Source organism: Triturus cristatus, chromosome 1_1 (genome assembly GCF_964204655.1).
Source record: "Triturus cristatus chromosome 1_1, aTriCri1.1, whole genome shotgun sequence".
Taxonomy (NCBI): Eukaryota; Metazoa; Chordata; class Amphibia; order Caudata; family Salamandridae; genus Triturus; species Triturus cristatus.
Window position 1 is genome coordinate 84,430,392 of NC_140579.1, and position 19,774 is coordinate 84,450,165.

The following is a 19,774-nucleotide window of genomic DNA, read 5'->3' on the forward strand; positions in this document are numbered from 1 at the left end:
TACAACGCGGCACGGTGTATGGCGATATCCTGGCGGGGGCTTTACGTGAAGGGTGACCGCTGCCGAGGCCGTGTGGCACTGCGCTTGCGACGGGGAGGACGGAGCACTACACGACCAGACCACGATACGAAAAACCCCTGGGGACAATCTATAGAGGGAAGGCACCCCAGACACAGCGAGTGCTGCAGCGCTCCGAACACTGGCCGATAGGGACATCTACGTGTCGCTCGGCGGAAAGATTTGAGCCACTGCCTGAGCTCTCCTGGGTACTAGTAGTGGCAACCCGTGACCCGCAGAGATGGGTAAGACGGATCCTCGCCAGCCTCGGCTCCAGTTCATGTCGAAAAAAAATCCCAAGGCAAGCTCGGAAGGTGACATCGAGCCCATGGCAACGAAAACCCCCGACTTGGCGATGGAACCTGACGTAGACATGAAAACTATCCTTATGGAAGTACGACAGGGAATAGCTTCGATCGTGGGCAAAATGGATGACATGACCACACGAATGGACACTATTGTGCGTAAAATAGATGGGCATGAAAACTGGCTCAAGGAGGCGGAGACGCGCATATCAGACTCGGAGGACACTGCTGCACGCATGCAACACACAATGACTCAAATGGACAAACTCTTGAAAGTCATTGCAGCTAAGAGCGAGGACATGGAAGCGAGGAGCCGCCGTAACAATCTCCGCCTCTTAGGAATACCTGAAACTACGAATACAGGTAGGATGGAGCTGTACGTAGAGAAACTACTCATGGCGACAGTGGGGGCAGAATCCTCTCAATTCGTGGTGGAGAGCGCGCACCGATCTCTGGATCTCCTCAACTATAGAGATCGGGATGTGGCCCTCAGGGTGGCACGGGAGAAGAAGCAGCTTCAGTATGACGGAGTCACTTTCACTATATACCCGGACTTTACTGCTACGGTGCAGGAGAACAGGAGAAAATTCCTCCCCGTGAAACAAAAGCTTAGGCAAGCACAAATAGACTATGCTCTGCTCTACCCGGCCTGGCTCCGCATCACCCACCAGGGCAAACAATCATTCTTCACTACACCACAGCAAGCTGAGGACTTCTTGAAGCAATTGAGGTGCCGAAATAAAGGGGGAACGCCTTACTGCGGGGTCCCAATCGACTACCACCTTGGACATTGACTGATTGATAGGGGCGTTATCTGTCGTGGGATGGCAACCAACGCGGAAGCGAATAGTGCACCTCACATTGGCGACGGACCTGCACCACTTGTTGAAATATTTCCTCACATCATACAGTATACTAGTCCTGGTAATGACGACTTTCCATGGACCACACCGGACACCCATGCCTTCCTGACGGTGTACGGCACGTTCCTGCGAGTCCCCGGGGAGGCAGGTGATACCTGTGAGCCACCTGGTGACAACCCCATCTGGGAGATCCCTCAGGGTGTTTTTCCATTTTGAAGAATCTCTTCGGCAATTAGCTGAAGTGTCTTTGTTTTTGTTGGGGGTTAAGTTGCGAAGGGAAAGGGGGGGAGGGAACAGAGGTACTGGCATGGTTGGGATGCTTCAGTGGGAGGAGGGTTGGGGGATGGATAGGGAGAATGGTTTAGAATTGGTTCAGATGTTTTCAGACAGAATGTGCAACTGTACAGAAGTAGACAGTGACACACCCATTGGGATACGGAAGGTTCCTGTAACTATTAATGGAGCGAGCGGAAGGCAGGGTGCCTGACAATTGTATAGGGATACTGTCCTGGAATGTAAGGGGAATGGGGGACCCTAGAAAGAAGAGACAAATACTCTCCTATTTAGATCAACATAAAATCAGTATTGCACTATTGCAGGAGACACGCCGTGCTCCACACACTAGTAATACATTCGCGGGAAGATGGGCGACTTACAGGCTCTTCTCCTCCTACACCTCCTATGCCAGAGGTGTTGCCATTTTAGTAAAGCGCCATGCGCCCTTCGTGCCGCAGGGAGAACTAATGGATCCGCAGGGAAGATATGCGATAGTGTGGGGGAGACTGGGAGCTGATACATTCACGTTAGTGAGCTGCTATGGGCCAAATGTGGACACACCAGACTTCTTCACTGTCCTCTGGGGCAAAATACTGGCGCTAGGCACCACACACGTCATCTGGGGCGGAGACTTTAATGTAGCCTTCAACCCTGTCATGGACAGATCAAGGGCGCTGCCACACCATTACAATCGCACACAGGCCACGATGCGAGAGATCATGGAAGAAGGCAGACTAATAGACACTTGGCGCCACATGCACCCACAATCCATGGAGGGCACGTACTTTGTGTCAAGCATGGCCTCGGACAGATTACTGTCTAACATCCAGGGGACTGGGGCCATGCATTGGAGGAGTCCGCCATCTGACGCGCACATACTCTGATCACTCACCAGTACACCTTGTGCTTGACCTGCTGGGTGGGAGGGGAGCGCAGCGGGCGTGGAGGCTGCAGCCCGCAGCACTGCTGGATGCGGTGTTCCATGCCGAGCTGGAGGAGGAAATTGGGCTTTTCTTCCAGAGAAATAGGGGTTCCGTGACTTCGGTCGAGATTATATGGGAAGCATTTAAGGTCACGATCAGGGGTGTGTGCATTTCAAAGAGCTGTGGGGTGCTCCGAGATATGCGTGGGAGGCTCCAGAGGCTAGAAACCGAGCTGAGGGCGCTGGAGGTGCGGATGACTCAGGACGCCAGGGGACGGGCACATGCAGAATTTAGGGACAAGCTAACGGAATATACAGATGCGGCTGAGAGAGAATCTAGGTTCTTGGGGAAATACTGGACGGCTTGGAGGTATGGGGAGGGAGAACGCCCGGGAAGGGCGCTAGCTGAAGCCATACAGAAACCTAGGTTCTCCAATTATATTCTTGAAATAGCAGACGTAGGGGGGGAGCTATGCCGAGACACGGGGACGGTGCAGGATATATTCGTTGACCATTATGCCAAATTGTATGCGACACAGCGCAGAGACCCATTGGAATTCGAGACGTTCCTGGGAGACGTTGCATTGGGATGGTTGGAGGACCATCATAGAGAGTTCCTCTGCGCCCCATTTGAGTTAGACGGGATCCGCGAGGCTATAATGCAGCAGAAATCTGGGAGGGCGCCGGGCCTCGACGGACTCCCTGCTGAATTTTATAAAACGTATGTAGATACTATGGCCCCTATATTGAAAGAACTCTTTGAGGAGGCTCTTGAGGGTGGAACATTACCCCCTTCCATGCGTGAAGCCCTGATTACGTCAATATTAAAGCCTGGCAAGGAACCACAATTTTGCGCTTCCTACAGACCGCTATCGCTCCTTAACTGTGACACCAAGATATTGGCAAAGCTCATAGCGAATCGAGTCCTCCTCCTCATAGGCAAACTGGTCCTGCCGGATCAGGCGGGATTCGTTCCAGGGAGGGCAACCTCTCATAATCTTCGTACGCTGTGCTCGATCCTACGGAATGTATCACCGGAGCTCCCATTGGCTGCGGTGTTCCTGGACGCTACTAAAGCGTTTGACTCCGTCGAATGGGATTATCTATTTGGCATTATGCTCCGCATGGGGTTCCCCCCGGGATTTGTGTCCTGGGTCCAGCTGCTATATCGAAAGCCCACGGCTAGGGTACTCGTTAACGGACGCGTTTCACATGCATTTCCCGTTACAAGAGGGACCAGACAAGGGTGCCCACTGTCCCCCCTCCTGTTCGCCCTTGCGATCGAACCCCTGGCGTGCAGACTGCGACAGCACCATAATGATAGAGCGCTCCGATGCCCCCTGCGACAAATATTGATATCAATGTACGCAGATGATCTGACTCTTTATGTTCGAGACCCCCAGACTAACCTCAACCCCCTGCTGCGAGAATTTATAATCTTCGGGAAACTGTCTGGCATTTATATTAACTGGGAAAAAATCGCATGTATTTCCCTTGACGGTGGCAGCGGTCAAATTCCCACTGGACTACCCGCTTGAATGGTGTGACACAGACCTGAGATATCTGGGGATCCAGATCTCGGGAGATAGGGAGGAAATGATCCGACTAAACTATGGCACTGCCATGAGTCGGCTCACCGACAACGTCACTCGCTGGATTGCCTGGCCCATGTCAATGGCAGGACGAGCCTCATTGATTAAGATGGTGATATTGCCGCAGTTTTTATACCTATTTCTTAATCTCCCTTACTACCCGGGGAGTTTCTTCCTTAAAACGCTGCGTTCTGAGCTTATACGACTGTTTTGGAGGGCAGAAGGCCGCGGGTCCAGTGGAATTTGCTTACCAGGCCTGCACTGAATGGAGGGTTTGACATCCCGGACTTCGAGCTATATCATGCCTGCGCCCAAGCCCATTACGCCTATTACTGGCTGGCAGACCCGATTCCCCTGGATGGAATGATACTTGCGCCTCCTCGCCCTCGGAATAATGCACCAACTACAATCACAAGCACTATTGACGCCTGGCAGTATGTTATGAGGACCCTGGGGGTTTCGACCCTTTATTTCCCAACTTTGCCTCTGACGTATCACCCCCGGCTGACGCTGTTGCAGGAGACAGGTTTCAGACAATTATGCACTCGAGTGGGCAGACGAACCTGGGGAGACCTGTTTAGTAGTGGTAAATTTTGTACGTCCGCTCAGTTCTTTGGGGACGTACAACACACCACCCTGGAAATGTTTCTGTACGTAAGATTGCGGCAGGGCATGCGGGCCATTCTCCCGAGCTTTCCGCGGGAGCCAGAGATACTGAAGCCACTACACCAGATGCTACAGAGTGTAAATCCTGGATACCTGGTGTCCAGCATGTATCGCACGATACGAGCGGAATGCGGATCCCTCATGACAAGGCGCGGACGCACTGGGCGACTGACCTGAAAAGGGACATTACCGATGAACAATGGCGATACTGCTGCTCACAGACTGCGGAAATCTCAGCAAGTGCCCGGTTGCGTATCATTCATTATACATTTTTGCAGGGTATGTACTGCACCCCGGCTGGGATGTGCCGTTTTGGGCTGCAAGACACAGACAGGTGTGATAGATGTGGAGGAATAGAGGCTGGGTTCTTGCAGCCGAAATATCTGCAGGCTCGAGTTGGTGGGTCCCCCCTGACGGACCTGATAGCAGCGATAGTAGAATCACCCCCCTGTGACTGGGAATTGATGCGGAATCCGGGGAGCTGATGGTGCCTCCTCGAACGGCAGTAACGGTGGGTGGTAAGCTATGGGAATGCACTGATTACGGCAATATGCCATATATTATATATTTAGGGCTACTGAAATGACACATCTGAAGAAAAATGTGAAAATAGAGACTACACAAAGATATGTATTGTGTTTGGGGGAGGACTAAATGGTGTGCAGACTGTATCCCGCAGAATGTCCCCGTTCATGTGACTGCAAAATCCAGGGAAAACTACTAATAACTGTGGACATGCCCCAGTGCCTTCCTGCTTTTCTGTATATCTGTGTCTTCTGGTCGTGCATTTTGTATATGCTGATTTGTCTGTGTATTGTATGTATTATGGTTGCATCACCATTTAATAATAATTTAAAAAATAATAATAATTAAAAATTTGATAGCTATCCAAGGTAAACCAGCTTGCAATCACCCCTGTAAATGTACGTTTATAACCTAACACTGGATTCAGTAATTGGTATTCGGTTTATTCCTCCGGCATCTGGTCACCCTTCTTATGTATTTGATTTAGTAGGTCAACAGACCCTAGGATCAAATTGGACTTTTTACATTTTTATTTTGCTCTATACAGTTTAATTTAATCAATTGTTCTTATTTCTATGGGAACAACTAATAAAGTTGGTTTACAAAGGTCAAAAAAAAAAGAAAAAAGAATTTCCAAAAGTTTTTAGTGGCAGCATTGGGAATCTTGAGGGTTTTACACATAAAATTTTAGTCAGACCCAATGCAATTTCCAAAATTCATAAAGTACGTCACATTCTACTAATTGTTCGAGATGAGGTAAAAGCAGAACTTAAAAAAATTACTAGATGCAGAAGTTATTGAACCAATTGAAGCACCTGATTGGATTTCCCCGATTGTTATTGCCAGACGCGCTAATGGGAAAATTCGCATGTGCATAGACTTAAGGTATTTGAATGAAAATATAATCATTGATCAATTTCCTCTCCCGAGAATCAATGAAATGCTTTCATTAACCAAAGGTGCAAAATGGTTCTCAACGATTGATTTATCGTGTGCATATCACCAAATTTCTTTACATCCTTTGAGTAAAAATCTCACACCTTTCTGTACTCCTTTTGGTTGTTACCAGTTTCGCTGCATGCCATTCGGGTTAGCGTCCGCAGCTGCGGTATTTCAAAGGCTCATGCATGAATTTTTTGGCGATATGCAAGGTATAATATTCTTCCAAGATGATATTCTTATAATGGGTCCTAACAAAAAAATTAATGATGAACAAAAGGAAAGTTATGGGCATCTTACAAGATAAAGAAGTTACAGCTGAACTTTCAAAATGTAAATTTGCAGAAAATAACGTGACATATTTATTTATTTATTTAAGCTTGTACCGCGCACAGCTACCCACAATGGGTTTCCCGGCGCCAGGGATAGACTGTAGAAGAAAAGAGAATGTCACCTTGACTTAAGGCCTCTGCCGACTATTGGTCACGCTTAGTAAAGAGCAGGGTCTTCAAAGCCTTACGGAAGCGGAGTAGGTTGGTCTCAGATTTTAATGCCAATGGGAGGGAGTTCCAGTATTTAGGACCAAGAGTGGAAAAGGAGCGGCCTCCCATTTTTGCCAGCTTCCATCTTGGTACTGTGAAATTGCCAATGTCCGATGACCTTAATGAGCGCAGGGGTCTATAGGGTTTTACCAGCCCCTGAACATATACTGGGGCGCTACCCTGCTTAGCCTTGAACATATAGCAGAGTGCCTTGAATTTAACGCGTTCTGGGATGCTCAACCAATGGAGGTCACGCAAAGCGGCAGTGGCTGAGGTGCGTCTGGGGACATTCTTTAGCAGGCGCGCGGCCGCATTTTGCACCACCTGCAGCACATGTATAGTAGCTTTATCTGCGCCCAAATAGAGAATGTTGCCATAGTCCAGGCGTGATGTTACAAGTGCCTGGACTACAGTTCTACGAGAGGAGAGGGGGAGCATCCACAAAATCTTGTGAAGCCATCGCAAGGTTGAAAAGCAGATGGCTGAGACCTTAGTAGCCTGTTGTCTCATAGTTAGCCTGTCGTCAGTAATGACGCCCAGGTTGCGAACTGCAGTAGATGGTGTAGGCGCATTTCCCAGTTCGATGGGCCAATGGCGAGGACCCCAAAGATGTTTGTTCTGTCCCAGAATGACCACCTCGGTCTTCTCCCCATTCAGCTTGAGACAATTTCTCCGCATCCAGTCGGCCACAAGAGTGAGGCCCGACTTGAGTGCGGAGATGTTGTTTACGTCTCTCCCTGACAAGGAGAAGACAATCTGGGTGTCATCTGCGTAGGAAAACAGGGTTAGCCCAGCTTGTTCGACTATGGTTGCCAAGGGTTTAACATAAATATTCATGAAGTCAGTGCCTTAGGTATTAGACCCAAAACCAGCCTGGTAAGTGCCTTTAAAGATGCTCCTCCACCCAAATCGAAAGAGGATCTTAGATCTTTCTTAGGACTTGCAGAATTTTACTGAAAATTTGTGGACAAGTTCTCAGAGAAAACTTGTGTAATGTGATCCCTACTTAAAAACAAGGCACAGTTTATTTGGTGTGCTTCTTGACAAAAATCATTTGAGGAAATAAAAACAGCCATTGCGCAAGCACCTAGTCTTCAAGGTTTTGATCCTTGCGCACAAACCATTGTCACCACTGATGCTAGTAGCAGGTGGTTAGGTAGCGTACTGACAAAATTAGATGAGAACAACAAAGAAGTCATTATTGCTTTCGCATCACGTTCTCTCACTCCTACTGAGGAACGTTACTCTGTTGTAGACCCTAGCTTGTGTATGGGCTCTAGAACATTTTAGGAAATTTCTTTGGGGAAGGAAATTTATCTTACGATGCGACCATAAACCATTGACTAAATTACTGACCACTGATGGTTTGACCAATGCCACAGCCAGAATTGCTAGATTATCCATGAGACTACAGGACTTCATGTATGAAGTTCAATATATGCCTGGTGTCAAAACCTTTACTGCAGATTTTCTAAGTCGTATGTCTTTACCATTGGTTGAGCTCGACATGAATTCTTGGAATGATTTTTCAGTAGCTCACATATCATCAAATAGGACTCAAAGTAGTTTTAGCAAAGAAGAATGGCTCGAAGCAGAGAACTCTGATCAAATATTACTTGTCCTCAAACAATTAATTATGCATGGATGGAATGGAATTGATAAAAAATTTGTCAACGATGAATTGAGAGGTTTTTGGGAAGTTCGGAATGAACTAAGTCTTTCTGATACACTGGTTTTACGTGGTGATAAAATTGTCCCACCAAAAAACTCAAGGAATAAAATAGTTGATCTATGTCATGAAGGACATTCAGGAATTACACACACCAAACTACGTCTGAAAGAATTATATTGGTGGCCTAGGATTGATTTAGATGTAGAAAGATGTGTGAGATCATGTGTGAAGTGTGAGATTTCTGATAAAACGCTTAAAACATCCAATCCACCTTTAGCTTCTCCTGGTTGCCCTAATTTTCCCTGGGAAGTTGTTGCCATTGACTGTATGGGACCAATTTGTTGGCAAGATAGTTCACAGAAATACATTTTGGTACTCATTGATACTTTTTCAAGATGGTTAGAAATGTGTGTTGTAGATATCATCAAAACTAAAACGGTAATAACATTTTTAGATGATATTTTCTTGAGGGAAGGTTTCCCTAAGTTCATTCTATCTGACAATGGAGTACAATTTAAATCCCTTGAAATGAAAAACTATTTAAATGCTTCTGGGATTCAACAGAGATTCACGGCATTGTATCACCCAAGCGGTAATGGTATTGTTGAGAGAGCCAACCGTAGTATTAAAGGAGTTATCCAACTTGCTAACAAAAGTAACCTATCTTGGGAAGAAGAAGAATTTAAAAAACTCCTTTGGGCATATAGAAATACTATCCATGGTACTACTAGTAAAAGTCCTTTTTCTTTAATGAGAGGCAGAATTCCACATTCAAAAATCAATCCTGGTTGGTTAAATAAAAGTGGAATCGTTTCTTGCGACATACCTATTGTGAGAGAGAATATTAAAGAATCTCAGATGAAAAACAAAACCTATTAAAATTTGAAACATGGCACCAAACAGGTTAACTTACATAGAGGTCAATGGGTTAGAGTTAAAAATGCTAAGAGAGTTTCAAAAACCGAAAGCAAGTTTAGTGAAACTAAACTCGAAGTCAAGGTTATGAACAACACTGCTTTACTTCAAAATGTTGAAGTTTGGCATTGTAGTCGTCTTGCACCAGTTTCATATAATTCTGAAACAGAAGAATGTCATAAATGCAAGAATTTTTGGTGGTTAGATACATGTGATTTCTCACAACATATTGATAATTCTAACTCAAATGATGAAAGTGTAACTTCTGATTGTTCTACTATTCCAAGATATCTTCTGATGTTAATCTTGAGGATTCACATGATTGTATTGTCTCTCCTAAAAGTGTTTCCTTGCCGGAGGTTTCATCAGATGTCAATTCTCCCCTGGGTGACACAATACACATGATGTTCAGGATTCTGTTACACCATAGTTATCTTGTAATGAAAACATCGTAAAAACATCTAGTGGTAGAATTGTTGAAAAACCAAAATCTTAAGAAATCTTTGATTGTAGTTGATTTTATTTAGATTTTTGTTGTTGTTGTTGTTGTGGTTGTTTTGTTTCCTTTAAGAAGGGGGATTGTGTAGTATGTTGCTTTAAGATGAGTCACACTATTCTAGATTGTAGAATGTATTGTATTCTTAGATTCTTTCTTAAGACAGTTCTGCTACGGAGACTGTCAGCGCTGGAGGTGCTTTTCCTGTATGCGGGGGGCTGAAATAAAGAACTCAGCAATTTCATCTTTATTTGGGTTGAGTCTCATTTAAGGATACTACAGTCTTGTTGCTTCAGTACCTTGCAACACGCGGCGTTACCATCCCCCCAAATAAAGCCGAAGGATTTCGTTATAATACACTCTAAAATAGGCCCTTTTTGCATGGTTCCCGTGCCTCACAGTGACCTGCAGGTTTCGTACAGATCTTCGCTGCAGGCAGTGACTGTTATACCTGCATTCAATTAAATAATAATTTAAGGGCTATTAGCCCTAAGTAAACAAAATTGCATTTGTACCCGTATTTTATATAGCGCTTACTACCCCCGAGGAGGCTATTAAGAAAACTTCAACTCGTGAATATGTTTCTCCAGGTCAGTGCACACTTATCTGAATGATTGGCGAGTGTATGAGCGTGCATGCGCTGTTATTTATGGAAACTACAAAATACAAAAGAGAAACCTCAGAGGTGTCCCACTGCCTTCTTAACCCCTGCGATCCTCCAAATGAGAGTTAAAAGATGCTCCTGGAAGTGCTCCTGCTGTCAGAGATTCACCATTGCCACTGTAAGCATTTTAAGGTCTGCAGCCGAGGTTTATAACGAAGGCTTCAAGTTTGCTGATTTGATATATTTATTTATTTTTACAGATTTTTAAAGTCAAACAGACAGAAAACCATCTAGTTCTCTGGCTGTATTTATTTAAATGTTGTATAAACTGGAAAGTGCATCTTTCTTTGTGTGATTCTTAATGTTATCAATACATCTGGTGAACAGTGGGTCTAAGGGAAAACAATATTTATAGACCTGCCCAAGTTCCAATCCCCTAATAATATATATAGACTTTCAATGGCCAGTACTGGAGAAACCCATCATACCACCACATACGAGCGACATCTCCAGATACTTGTACATTAAAGAACAGAAATGGGTACATAAGCTTCAAAGTGATAGCCATGGTCTAAATGATGACATACCCTGGATTAATCTGTAGACATTGGGCTTACAATTAGACCTAGGAGACCTACAAACATCTTCACCAAGGTTTCTTCTCTTGTCTTAACTAAGTGCTGTCTGGGGATTTAATAGTCTTTCCAGTTGTGTGATGGTATATGTGAGTATCGCGACAATTGATTTACTAGACTATTCCAGAGAAATATTATTAACCTAGTCCCTTGCTATTGGTATAATGACCGGTTTACAACAAGAATGGACTATTATAATATCTATAGCAGCTCATGGGTAGCCCATCAGTCCATTACAATTCTGATATCTGATTCTATCCATCTAATAACGTTTCTTCTAGTTACCATAGATTTTGCTGTATTCGATACATGGTAATACCTATTGGAATTATACTTTCCACACAGTCCTTAACATACAATAACAGACAGGCGACCCTGAGAGCCATCATCGATTCTTTCCTATCAGCACACCTAGACATCGATCGAACTACATTTCCCAAGTCTGCTGACATCACTTTGTAGTCCTTAAGAGCCAATGATCGGTTGCAATGAGCGAATTGTGAGTTTTTGCTTTGCTCGTGTTTGACAAATAGTTACAGCCACTATTTGTTATTTACTTGTTCGATACTGTTCAGCTGTGGAGGTAGCGCCTCACATATACATATATATATACAAAAGTCTAGTAACATTTCACAAATGCCGACACCTTAAACTACAGTTCCCATCAAGGATGACGCTAGTCTGTAGTTCTCGGTAGACGCGACGTCGATGCATCGGCGTGTCATCTGTAGGGGCGGGTCCTTAAGCAGCAATCAGATTCAGCTGTGTTGGACAGTCCTTTTTAAACGCCCGTGCCATGTCCGTCGCTGCCTCCCCTCCAGCTCGTTTTAGCCTCGGGGCAACGACGGACAGGTAAGCGCTGTAGTTTGGGTAGAACTTAAGTCTAAAATACATGTTGCTCTCGGGTAGTGCTGAAACGTGTTTTGCTAAAACGTGGAGCTCGGTACTACGGGCATCACGAGTCCACATACACCTTACAGTCAGGGTTTGGTGACTGTTATCAGAGCACGACCGTCTTCTCTTTTTCGACACCCAATTTTTAAACTTTGATTGAAGTACACCTGGCGATTCCGAGTGGGCGTAGGGTGGGAAGTTCTGCTTGACAGATAAGAATTGATGTAACACGATCCTGGATGTTCAACCAGTATCACACTACAGAATAGGAGAAAACTTCTCTCGAACTCAGATTAATTGATAGTACTTTTAACTGATCTCTTTTATCATAATCTTAAATACTAAAAAAATTATAAAATACTCAAAATCATAACAAACAGTAAATAAGTGCAAAACTCAATAAATATGTTGTTTTTGTTGTGATTTTTTTCACCCTCGATATAGAGCGGGGCCCCTTACACACGAGCATGGTGCCCGGGTAGGTGAGGTACAATCCCAGATTACGTGGGGTAAGCAATGCTTTCTTGCTTTATTATTAATGCAAAGTATGACTCTTGCCTTAATTTACAGCACGTTTTTGTTTGATTTGGATGGCTGCACACGGTGCATTAATTGTTTTATTTTTTAGGTGATGACTACACACTTTGATCTAGAGGATTTAGATTACTGAAGGTTGTATTTTTCTCCTTTCTCAACCTTATATATGTTAGTCACATTTTCACACTTATCAATGTGTCTTTCTGCAGTAGCTGGTGTTTGTGCAACATAGGTCCTGACGAAAGCCGGAGGCAGGTCAACCCTGCTGGCTGAAACATGTTGACCTTAACATAGCAGTTATTCATCAACACTGCTATAACCTTGTTACACTCTTTTAATCAAGGTGTGTAGACTGTTTGGAATATTGAGAATTATCCCTCCTACATAACCTTTTTTAGCTTTCACCAATCTTCTTTTTTGCACTGCACTTCATAGGATCTTTTCCTATCTCTGTACCCTTCACACCTTGTGTGCTGCTGGCCAATTTTTACTAGCCAGCTCGAGCAATAGAGCTTCTAACTTGCGAGACAATCCCCATGATCAAGGGATATATCTCTGCCAACAGTTGGATTACCAAATGAGATTAATGATCATGAGAGTCATCTTTCTCTCACTATTTGCTCGATTTGCTGAGCACTATTGATGGTTATCCATGCTCTGCTCATGGTTAGCGTTGGTTTAGTGCACTTTGGCTCTTTCTTGCTCATCATTTTCGTGCTGTTTTGCTACTAGACCCCCAGATTCCGTTTTTGTGTTCTGATTCTTAATGTTGCCAACAATGACTCATCTGTGCATAACGACAGGCGGAGGGTACAAAGGGGTCTGTGTCTTGAACCTTTAAACAGCTGTAGATATGCGTACACTTGTGCTACAATCTGAATGATTCATTGCACTGCATAGGAGTGCTGCATTAAACAGGGCTTCTGAAAGCGCTAACATCCTTTCAAGTAAGAATGCCCTTTATTGATTGAATAAGTGCAGAAATGCACTAGTCGTAGATATGTTTTCTTACCCCAAATAAATATGGATAAACAAACAAAATGATAAAAATAAACATGGAAAAATACAGACAGAAATGTATTGACAATATAAATACCATAAAACTGTAAGCCCTATTTATAACAGAGCAACATTTGCTCAGGGGACATCATCAGCCTTCCAAATCAAGTAAGGTGCACGCATGCAGAGTGTTTGTTCAGTCACAGCGAGTATTGGCCAAAGGAGTGGGGTGTCTAATGTCACAGTGCGCTTGATCCCTGTCCGCCAGGACACGCATGTAGTGCTTGATGGGTATTCTCATCTTTCATTACTGGCATCCCTCCTCAGGCATTTTTTTCTTATCATGTGATCTCATGATCACACCTCCTGTGCCCTATGTCTCTTCTTAGGCCCTTCCATCTTCTGAAACCACCAGTAGAACCCACACATTGTTGAACCTATGCACCAACAACTATCCCCACTGCACCAGAGGGGCCCCTCACACATTATAATTCCCAAATACAGGACCGACACCACCCACAAACTGGTCTCACACCTGATACACCACCTGTATCCCAACACCTTCTGACGCCAAGGGTCCTTATAGATGTAAGCCACTTCTATAGGCCCTAGCATCTATAGATGTGACTGAAATAAGCGGACCAGAACACATTATAATATCACCCAGAGAGCCCAGTGCTGCCTGTTATCAAACCCGTGGACTATCAGACCTTCTGAGATCACCACCACGGGCTCGCACTCCATCTCACATCTCCACATGGACCTTCTCATTTCCTCCTTTACCCCTAGAGGCCACAAACCACAGAAACACCAACGTGAACCATCACATCCTCTGATATCACAATGAGGGGCCTCTCACACCTCATATCGACCCCAGTATTCCACACATCTAGCATCATCGTTTGCACCTTCTTTTTCACCCGTACCCCATGGACTCTCATGCCACCTCCATCACACCCAAGGACCTGACACTGACAACATCGCAGGCACTCTTGCAGCCCTCATACTACTGATATTACCACCAGGACCCTGCGCTCCCTCAGACATCTCCACCATGACCCTCAACTTTTTTTAATTCAACCTTAGGAATCTTTTCACCTTGGGTACTACCATAAGGGCCACACACCATCTGGTATCACCACCGGTGCGCTCACATCTGACATGACAGCAACAACCCACACACGTTCTGACTTATCCAAATGGATCCATGCATGTTCTGGTACACCTCAAGGAATTCTTACACTTTTGATACAAATACATGGACTAGTAGATTTCATATCTAGGGGTCTGACACCAAACACAAGTACTTCCACACATCCAAGGAGCCCCCACATGTGCCCCACAGACATTCTTACACCTTCAAAACCCATCTTGCTAACTCACCTACTGATACTGCAGACAACGAGCCTCACTCTCTCGAATAAACTACTGGAGACACGTAAATGGGCCCACCCCAGAGACTCTAGTACCATTTGGTTATACTTTCCTATACAGCCTCAACACCAATAGAGACCGCCATACCTTTCCAAACCACCCTTAAGAATCCTTACACCTTATTCCACCTTCCACTCACACGAACTTCATACTCACCTTCACCATCAAAAGGGTTCCTCGTATGATGGTATGTACGGTCGTACTGCCCTGAGGGACCTTTCTACCTCCATATCCCATCCATACACCTATAGGAGCGCTCACACCATTAAACAGTACGTCATATCTCCCTCACACATCCATAGAAGCCTTAGAACTTTCGATGCAGTCCAGTTATACCCCCACACCTTTCAGAACCACCCATAGGCACCTGCATGTCTTTCCATTATGCCCAGACAGACCCTTACACCTGCTAAATCTGAGTACAGGGGAACTAATACTTTCCTATACAACCAATAACTTTCCTCAAATTAACATAGGTTGTTCATAAACTACCTGCAGCAACAGAACTAACCCTTATTCCTGCCTATACCACCAAGGATGACCCCTGTACCTTTCTATACTGCTGATTGTGGCTGCCTTAAACTAGACTTATGAAACCCAATACTTTCAAATACAACACAGGTACTATCATCGTATACCAACTATAGAAACTGCCTACCATTGTATACCACCGATAGGGGCCCTCAACACATACTACACAACCTCATATCTCCCAGCATGACCCGTGACAGTCCTTAGCTGCTTTACACCGCCCATGGCAGGTGTGCGATAGGACTCCATCTCACCACAGTCACAAGGCTCCACATCCGGGCATTTATGTTACAATCAAGTGTATTCTGGTAGTTGCAGTCTTGGTTCACGTCTCTGAAACCAAGTGGATCGAATTAGCAGAATATAAAAGCTTGCACAGGTAAAGCAGCGAGGGGTATTTGCATCGTTAGTGGCATGGACGCTGCTGGTCGAACTTTTGCACATCTTGCCAGTTTACTGTATTCAGTGTCCGTGAACTAACCTCCGGGTGCCTCGTATCTTATACTGCTCACATGAACGGTGAACCCTAATACCTCCCCACACCACGCACAGGACCCTTCTTGGCTTCTGATGACACAGACCTCTCATATGACCCTATTAGGATTACAAGTCCCAAAATGCAAAGGAAAAATACCGTTCTGGGAGAAAAAAAAAATCGAAGCTGCGTCAGGGAAACTTGAGAGCTCCGCGAGACTCTCCTGTACAAGGGTAAAGGAAATGATGGCGCTACTCACCCCAAAATCCGTCCGTAGGAGGGCATGTTGCGAGCCCCCGATCACCGTCCCTTTGCGCCCTCTGCAGACCGGTCTGCACCCTGCAGCCGGAGAGAGCGGTGAGGGGGAGACAGGAGGCAGCACACTGCAGAGAAGTTGGAGACTTGGGAAAGAACGACAGCTGAGGGGAGCAGGACTCACGGGACAGGAGACTCAAGAAGGACAGTCAGGGGACCCGGAGAGGGGACAGGACTATTTGTGAAGCCCAGGTGACTTGGGACCTTTGGAACCAGTCGAGAGGGAAGCAGAGTCCAGTATTTACCGGTAGGGGCCGGACTATGAACCCGAGGGCGTGGACGGAGGAGGAGAAAGAGGAGGGGTAATAAGAAGATGTAAGGAGGAGAAGGCGGGCATGCGGCCTGCAGACACTTGATGGGAGAATCCTCCGAACAATGGCCGGAGAGGGCATGATATACTCACAAAACACACACGCAAAACACAAGGTTCCAACGCAGAGTATTACAAGGCCATGTTTGCAGTATTTGCGATTTGTATGTGTTTGCTCCATTTATTTTGACTGCACATCGTTTTCCTTCCCAGTATATTAGAGACGATTAATATTTTGGAGGGTCGCACAAAAAACGTGCACTTAAGCAAGACAGTGCAGTTACAGTGAGGGTCTGACCAATCAATCCGGGGTCCGTTGGCATCTGGAGCAAAGCGGAAGACACACAATTGATGGATGGAATGCAGAACAAATCAAAACATTCACCCCCAGTCAAGAGATCTGGGTTAAATCCATCATTCAGCTCACCATGCCACCCCAGTTCAGACCTGGCCATATGCAAATCAGTCTTGACCCTGTGCCTCATGGGAACAGTCCAGCCCAAACTGCCAAGCCAGGTCCTCCCTGGACCGGAAACAAGCATCCTAGGACCGGTTTCGGGGTTTCACCCCTCTTCAGCCAGGATAGCTTGATTCCAGTGGCACAGTGAGCCCAGGACTCACGTCTGAGCATACCTGGCGCACTTAGGGCGAGAAAGCAAAAGACACACAATTGATGGACGGAATGTGAATGTATGACATTGTTCTGCATTCTGTCCATCAATAGTTCTTTTTGCATCTGGAGCAAAGCAAGCGCCGCCAGTGAATACGATACTGAATAAAGTGCCACCAATAACGTTTCCAGTATTATGGGGCACACCCCTCCTTAGAGGAAATAGGGCCCTAGTATTATTAGGTGTCGCCTGGCGTTGCAGCGCTACTCGCTGGGCGAGAGATTTTGTAGGAGAGTAGACTTGAGAAGGGTACTTGAAGCCCCGCCCCTCATTTTCATTGGCTGGCGTCACCGTTTATTCTAAACAGTGGCCTGCCATTGGAAATGAGGGTTTTTTGGTGACGCCCTTTCGCTTTTTCATCTGGCCAATCCGGACTGGCTCGTCTGCTTTGCGGCTGTCGCAAAGCACTTTGTTATCTTTACGGGGCCATGTGTTTCTAATTAGCGTGGAGGCGCACACTGCCCCGACCTCTCAAAGGAAATAAATCTTGCTTTTGTCAAGATTTTTTTCCTTTGAGAGGTCGGGGGCAGTGTGCGCCTCCACGCTAATTAGAAACACATGGCCCCATAAAGATAAGAGATCGATGCTTGTTTTGTAAACAACCCATGTCTTCAACTCCCAGAATGCATGGGATTGTCAAATGAAAGCCCAGCAGCAGAAAAATGTTATCCTGATGGCATGGATGTAGCTGGCTAACCTGATGGCCTCGTTATCCTCACACATGCTGGGCACAGTTTGAAACCCTTGTTTTTTCCTCGGTGTCCGGAAGCGCTTAGAAGCTCTTGCCGATGTGCTTATGTTGCTTGGTTTTGTGCTTCAGCGGGGATTGGTTACCAGACATCCAACATCCGCTATCATTCCTCCACCCCCCAACAGTTCTCCTCTCTTCACCCCACCACTCTGTCCCTTTCTCCGCATCTTCTCATCCTCTCCGCCCATCATCTTTAGAAAGACATTATTCCCTTTCCATCAGCTCTGCCTTTCATCCTTACGCAGTTTGCCTTTCCTCTCACCCACTTTACATTCTCAGCTGTGTTTGGTGGCCAGTGAGATGGTGATTTATTTTCTGTCTTTTTTTTTAAAGCTGCTGTAATAAGGCACGTGCGTGACACGCCAGAGGTCCCTGTGATTAGAGTGCTTGTGATTGGAGTGTTTGGTGTTGATTTATTCTCGTCTCCTTCTTAAATAATTATACAATGTACCGTAAAGTGAAAGACTTGCTATTAAAAAAAGCCCACTAGTAAAGCAGCCGCCTCAGTGAATGTTTTATAATGTAAACATTTTTATTGCGAGCGTATAGCAGCCAAGTTCAGACACCTGCATTTGATTTCATTTATTTTTGTGCCATGGGCTTGCATTTGAAAAAGAGAGGCAACGAAAGCCCCGCCATGTGATTTTAAGGGTGCACAGCTGAGTGAGAGCTGTTGGGGCACACGAGCTGTGTGTGCACCCGCCTCTCTCTTTTACACTGGAAAGAACGCACGTTGTATGATGCTGGCAGGACAAGTGCTCTCTGCCTCTGCTTCTTGGCGCTACATTTGCAGTTTTATAGAGTGTGAACTTGACCCGAAGGTATCGGAGCCCTTTATATGAGCACTAGTTAAGTTACAGGACACATTCATTTTTGCTAGGCAGGGGGAGAATACGTGATTTGCCCAGAATCACAGGATGTTAAGCCGATGCCGAGAGTCCAATGAACCCGGATCCTCCGCTCCGAAGTCGTCAGCTCTGGTTGTTGGGTGACATCCTCTCCATGTGCCTGTGCAGGCTCGTTCACTGTACTGTGCATCTGAACTCAGCTGCCAAAAGGCGCTCTCTTACACCAGGATGTAAAAACCACTGCAGTTCTGTGGAAATGTGGATTTTCCTGGTCAGTTATGTCCCCTATCTTGGACCCCAACGGTTCTATGTGCATGTCACAAGTACATGTATGTTCCCTCCAGTTCCAGTTATGAAGACGCAAATACATGTGCGTCCACCGTCAACATGTCCTCTGTCAGATCCGCCATGAATAGGCCGGATATTCCATTCCTAAATATGAAAGGCCACCGGCTTTATATGGTTCACTTATGCCATTTTACAGTCCAGGCAAGTAGGCCCTGATTCTGTCATCAAACTCCTCTTGCCTTCTGCCTCTGAAAGCTCCAGTCTGAGCCTGCATCTGTGACCATGAACTTTGTCTCATTCTCTGCGCGGCTCACGAAGCCTGACATCAGCCTATTCTCTGCCAAGAACTGTATTTCACCTTCGAATTATCTGCTTCACTCCTTAGCCGATGCATTCCAGTCTCGCAGCTTAAGTAAACATTCTTCCAGCTACTGAGCAAAGGCTCGGCCTCTCTGTCCTCATGCAAGTAATTCATAGCCCTGTTACCATGGAATATTCCTACCCCCTCGCATTCAGTGTAGACACTTAGACGCTTGTACACGCACGCACAGTCAGTATAGAATAGATCTTGTCCAAGAGTCCTTCTTTTGTGGATAACATAGTTCTTCAAACATAGGATGTTAGATATGATTTGGGATTAGGTTGACTTGACCCCCCAGACTTTTCGTCTCCACATGTAGAGCTAATGTCAAGTCCCCTTCACCCCCTAGTT

At 45.6% G+C, this 19,774-nt stretch overlaps 1 protein-coding gene across 1 annotated transcript in view; it reads right to left on the minus strand.

Moving 5' to 3' along the window:
- The window catches only part of LOC146869529 (phosphoenolpyruvate carboxykinase [GTP], mitochondrial-like), a 102,378-nt gene extending 85,920 nt beyond the window's left edge, over window positions 1–16,458 (minus strand). Inside the window, exon 1 of the mRNA XM_085603826.1 lies at window positions 16,139–16,458. Coding sequence (XP_085459952.1) covers window positions 16,139–16,164 — 26 coding nt within the window. The 5' untranslated portion in view covers window positions 16,165–16,458. The remainder of the gene's footprint in view (window positions 1–16,138) is intronic.
- Between the last annotated feature and the right edge of the window lie 3,316 nt (window positions 16,459–19,774).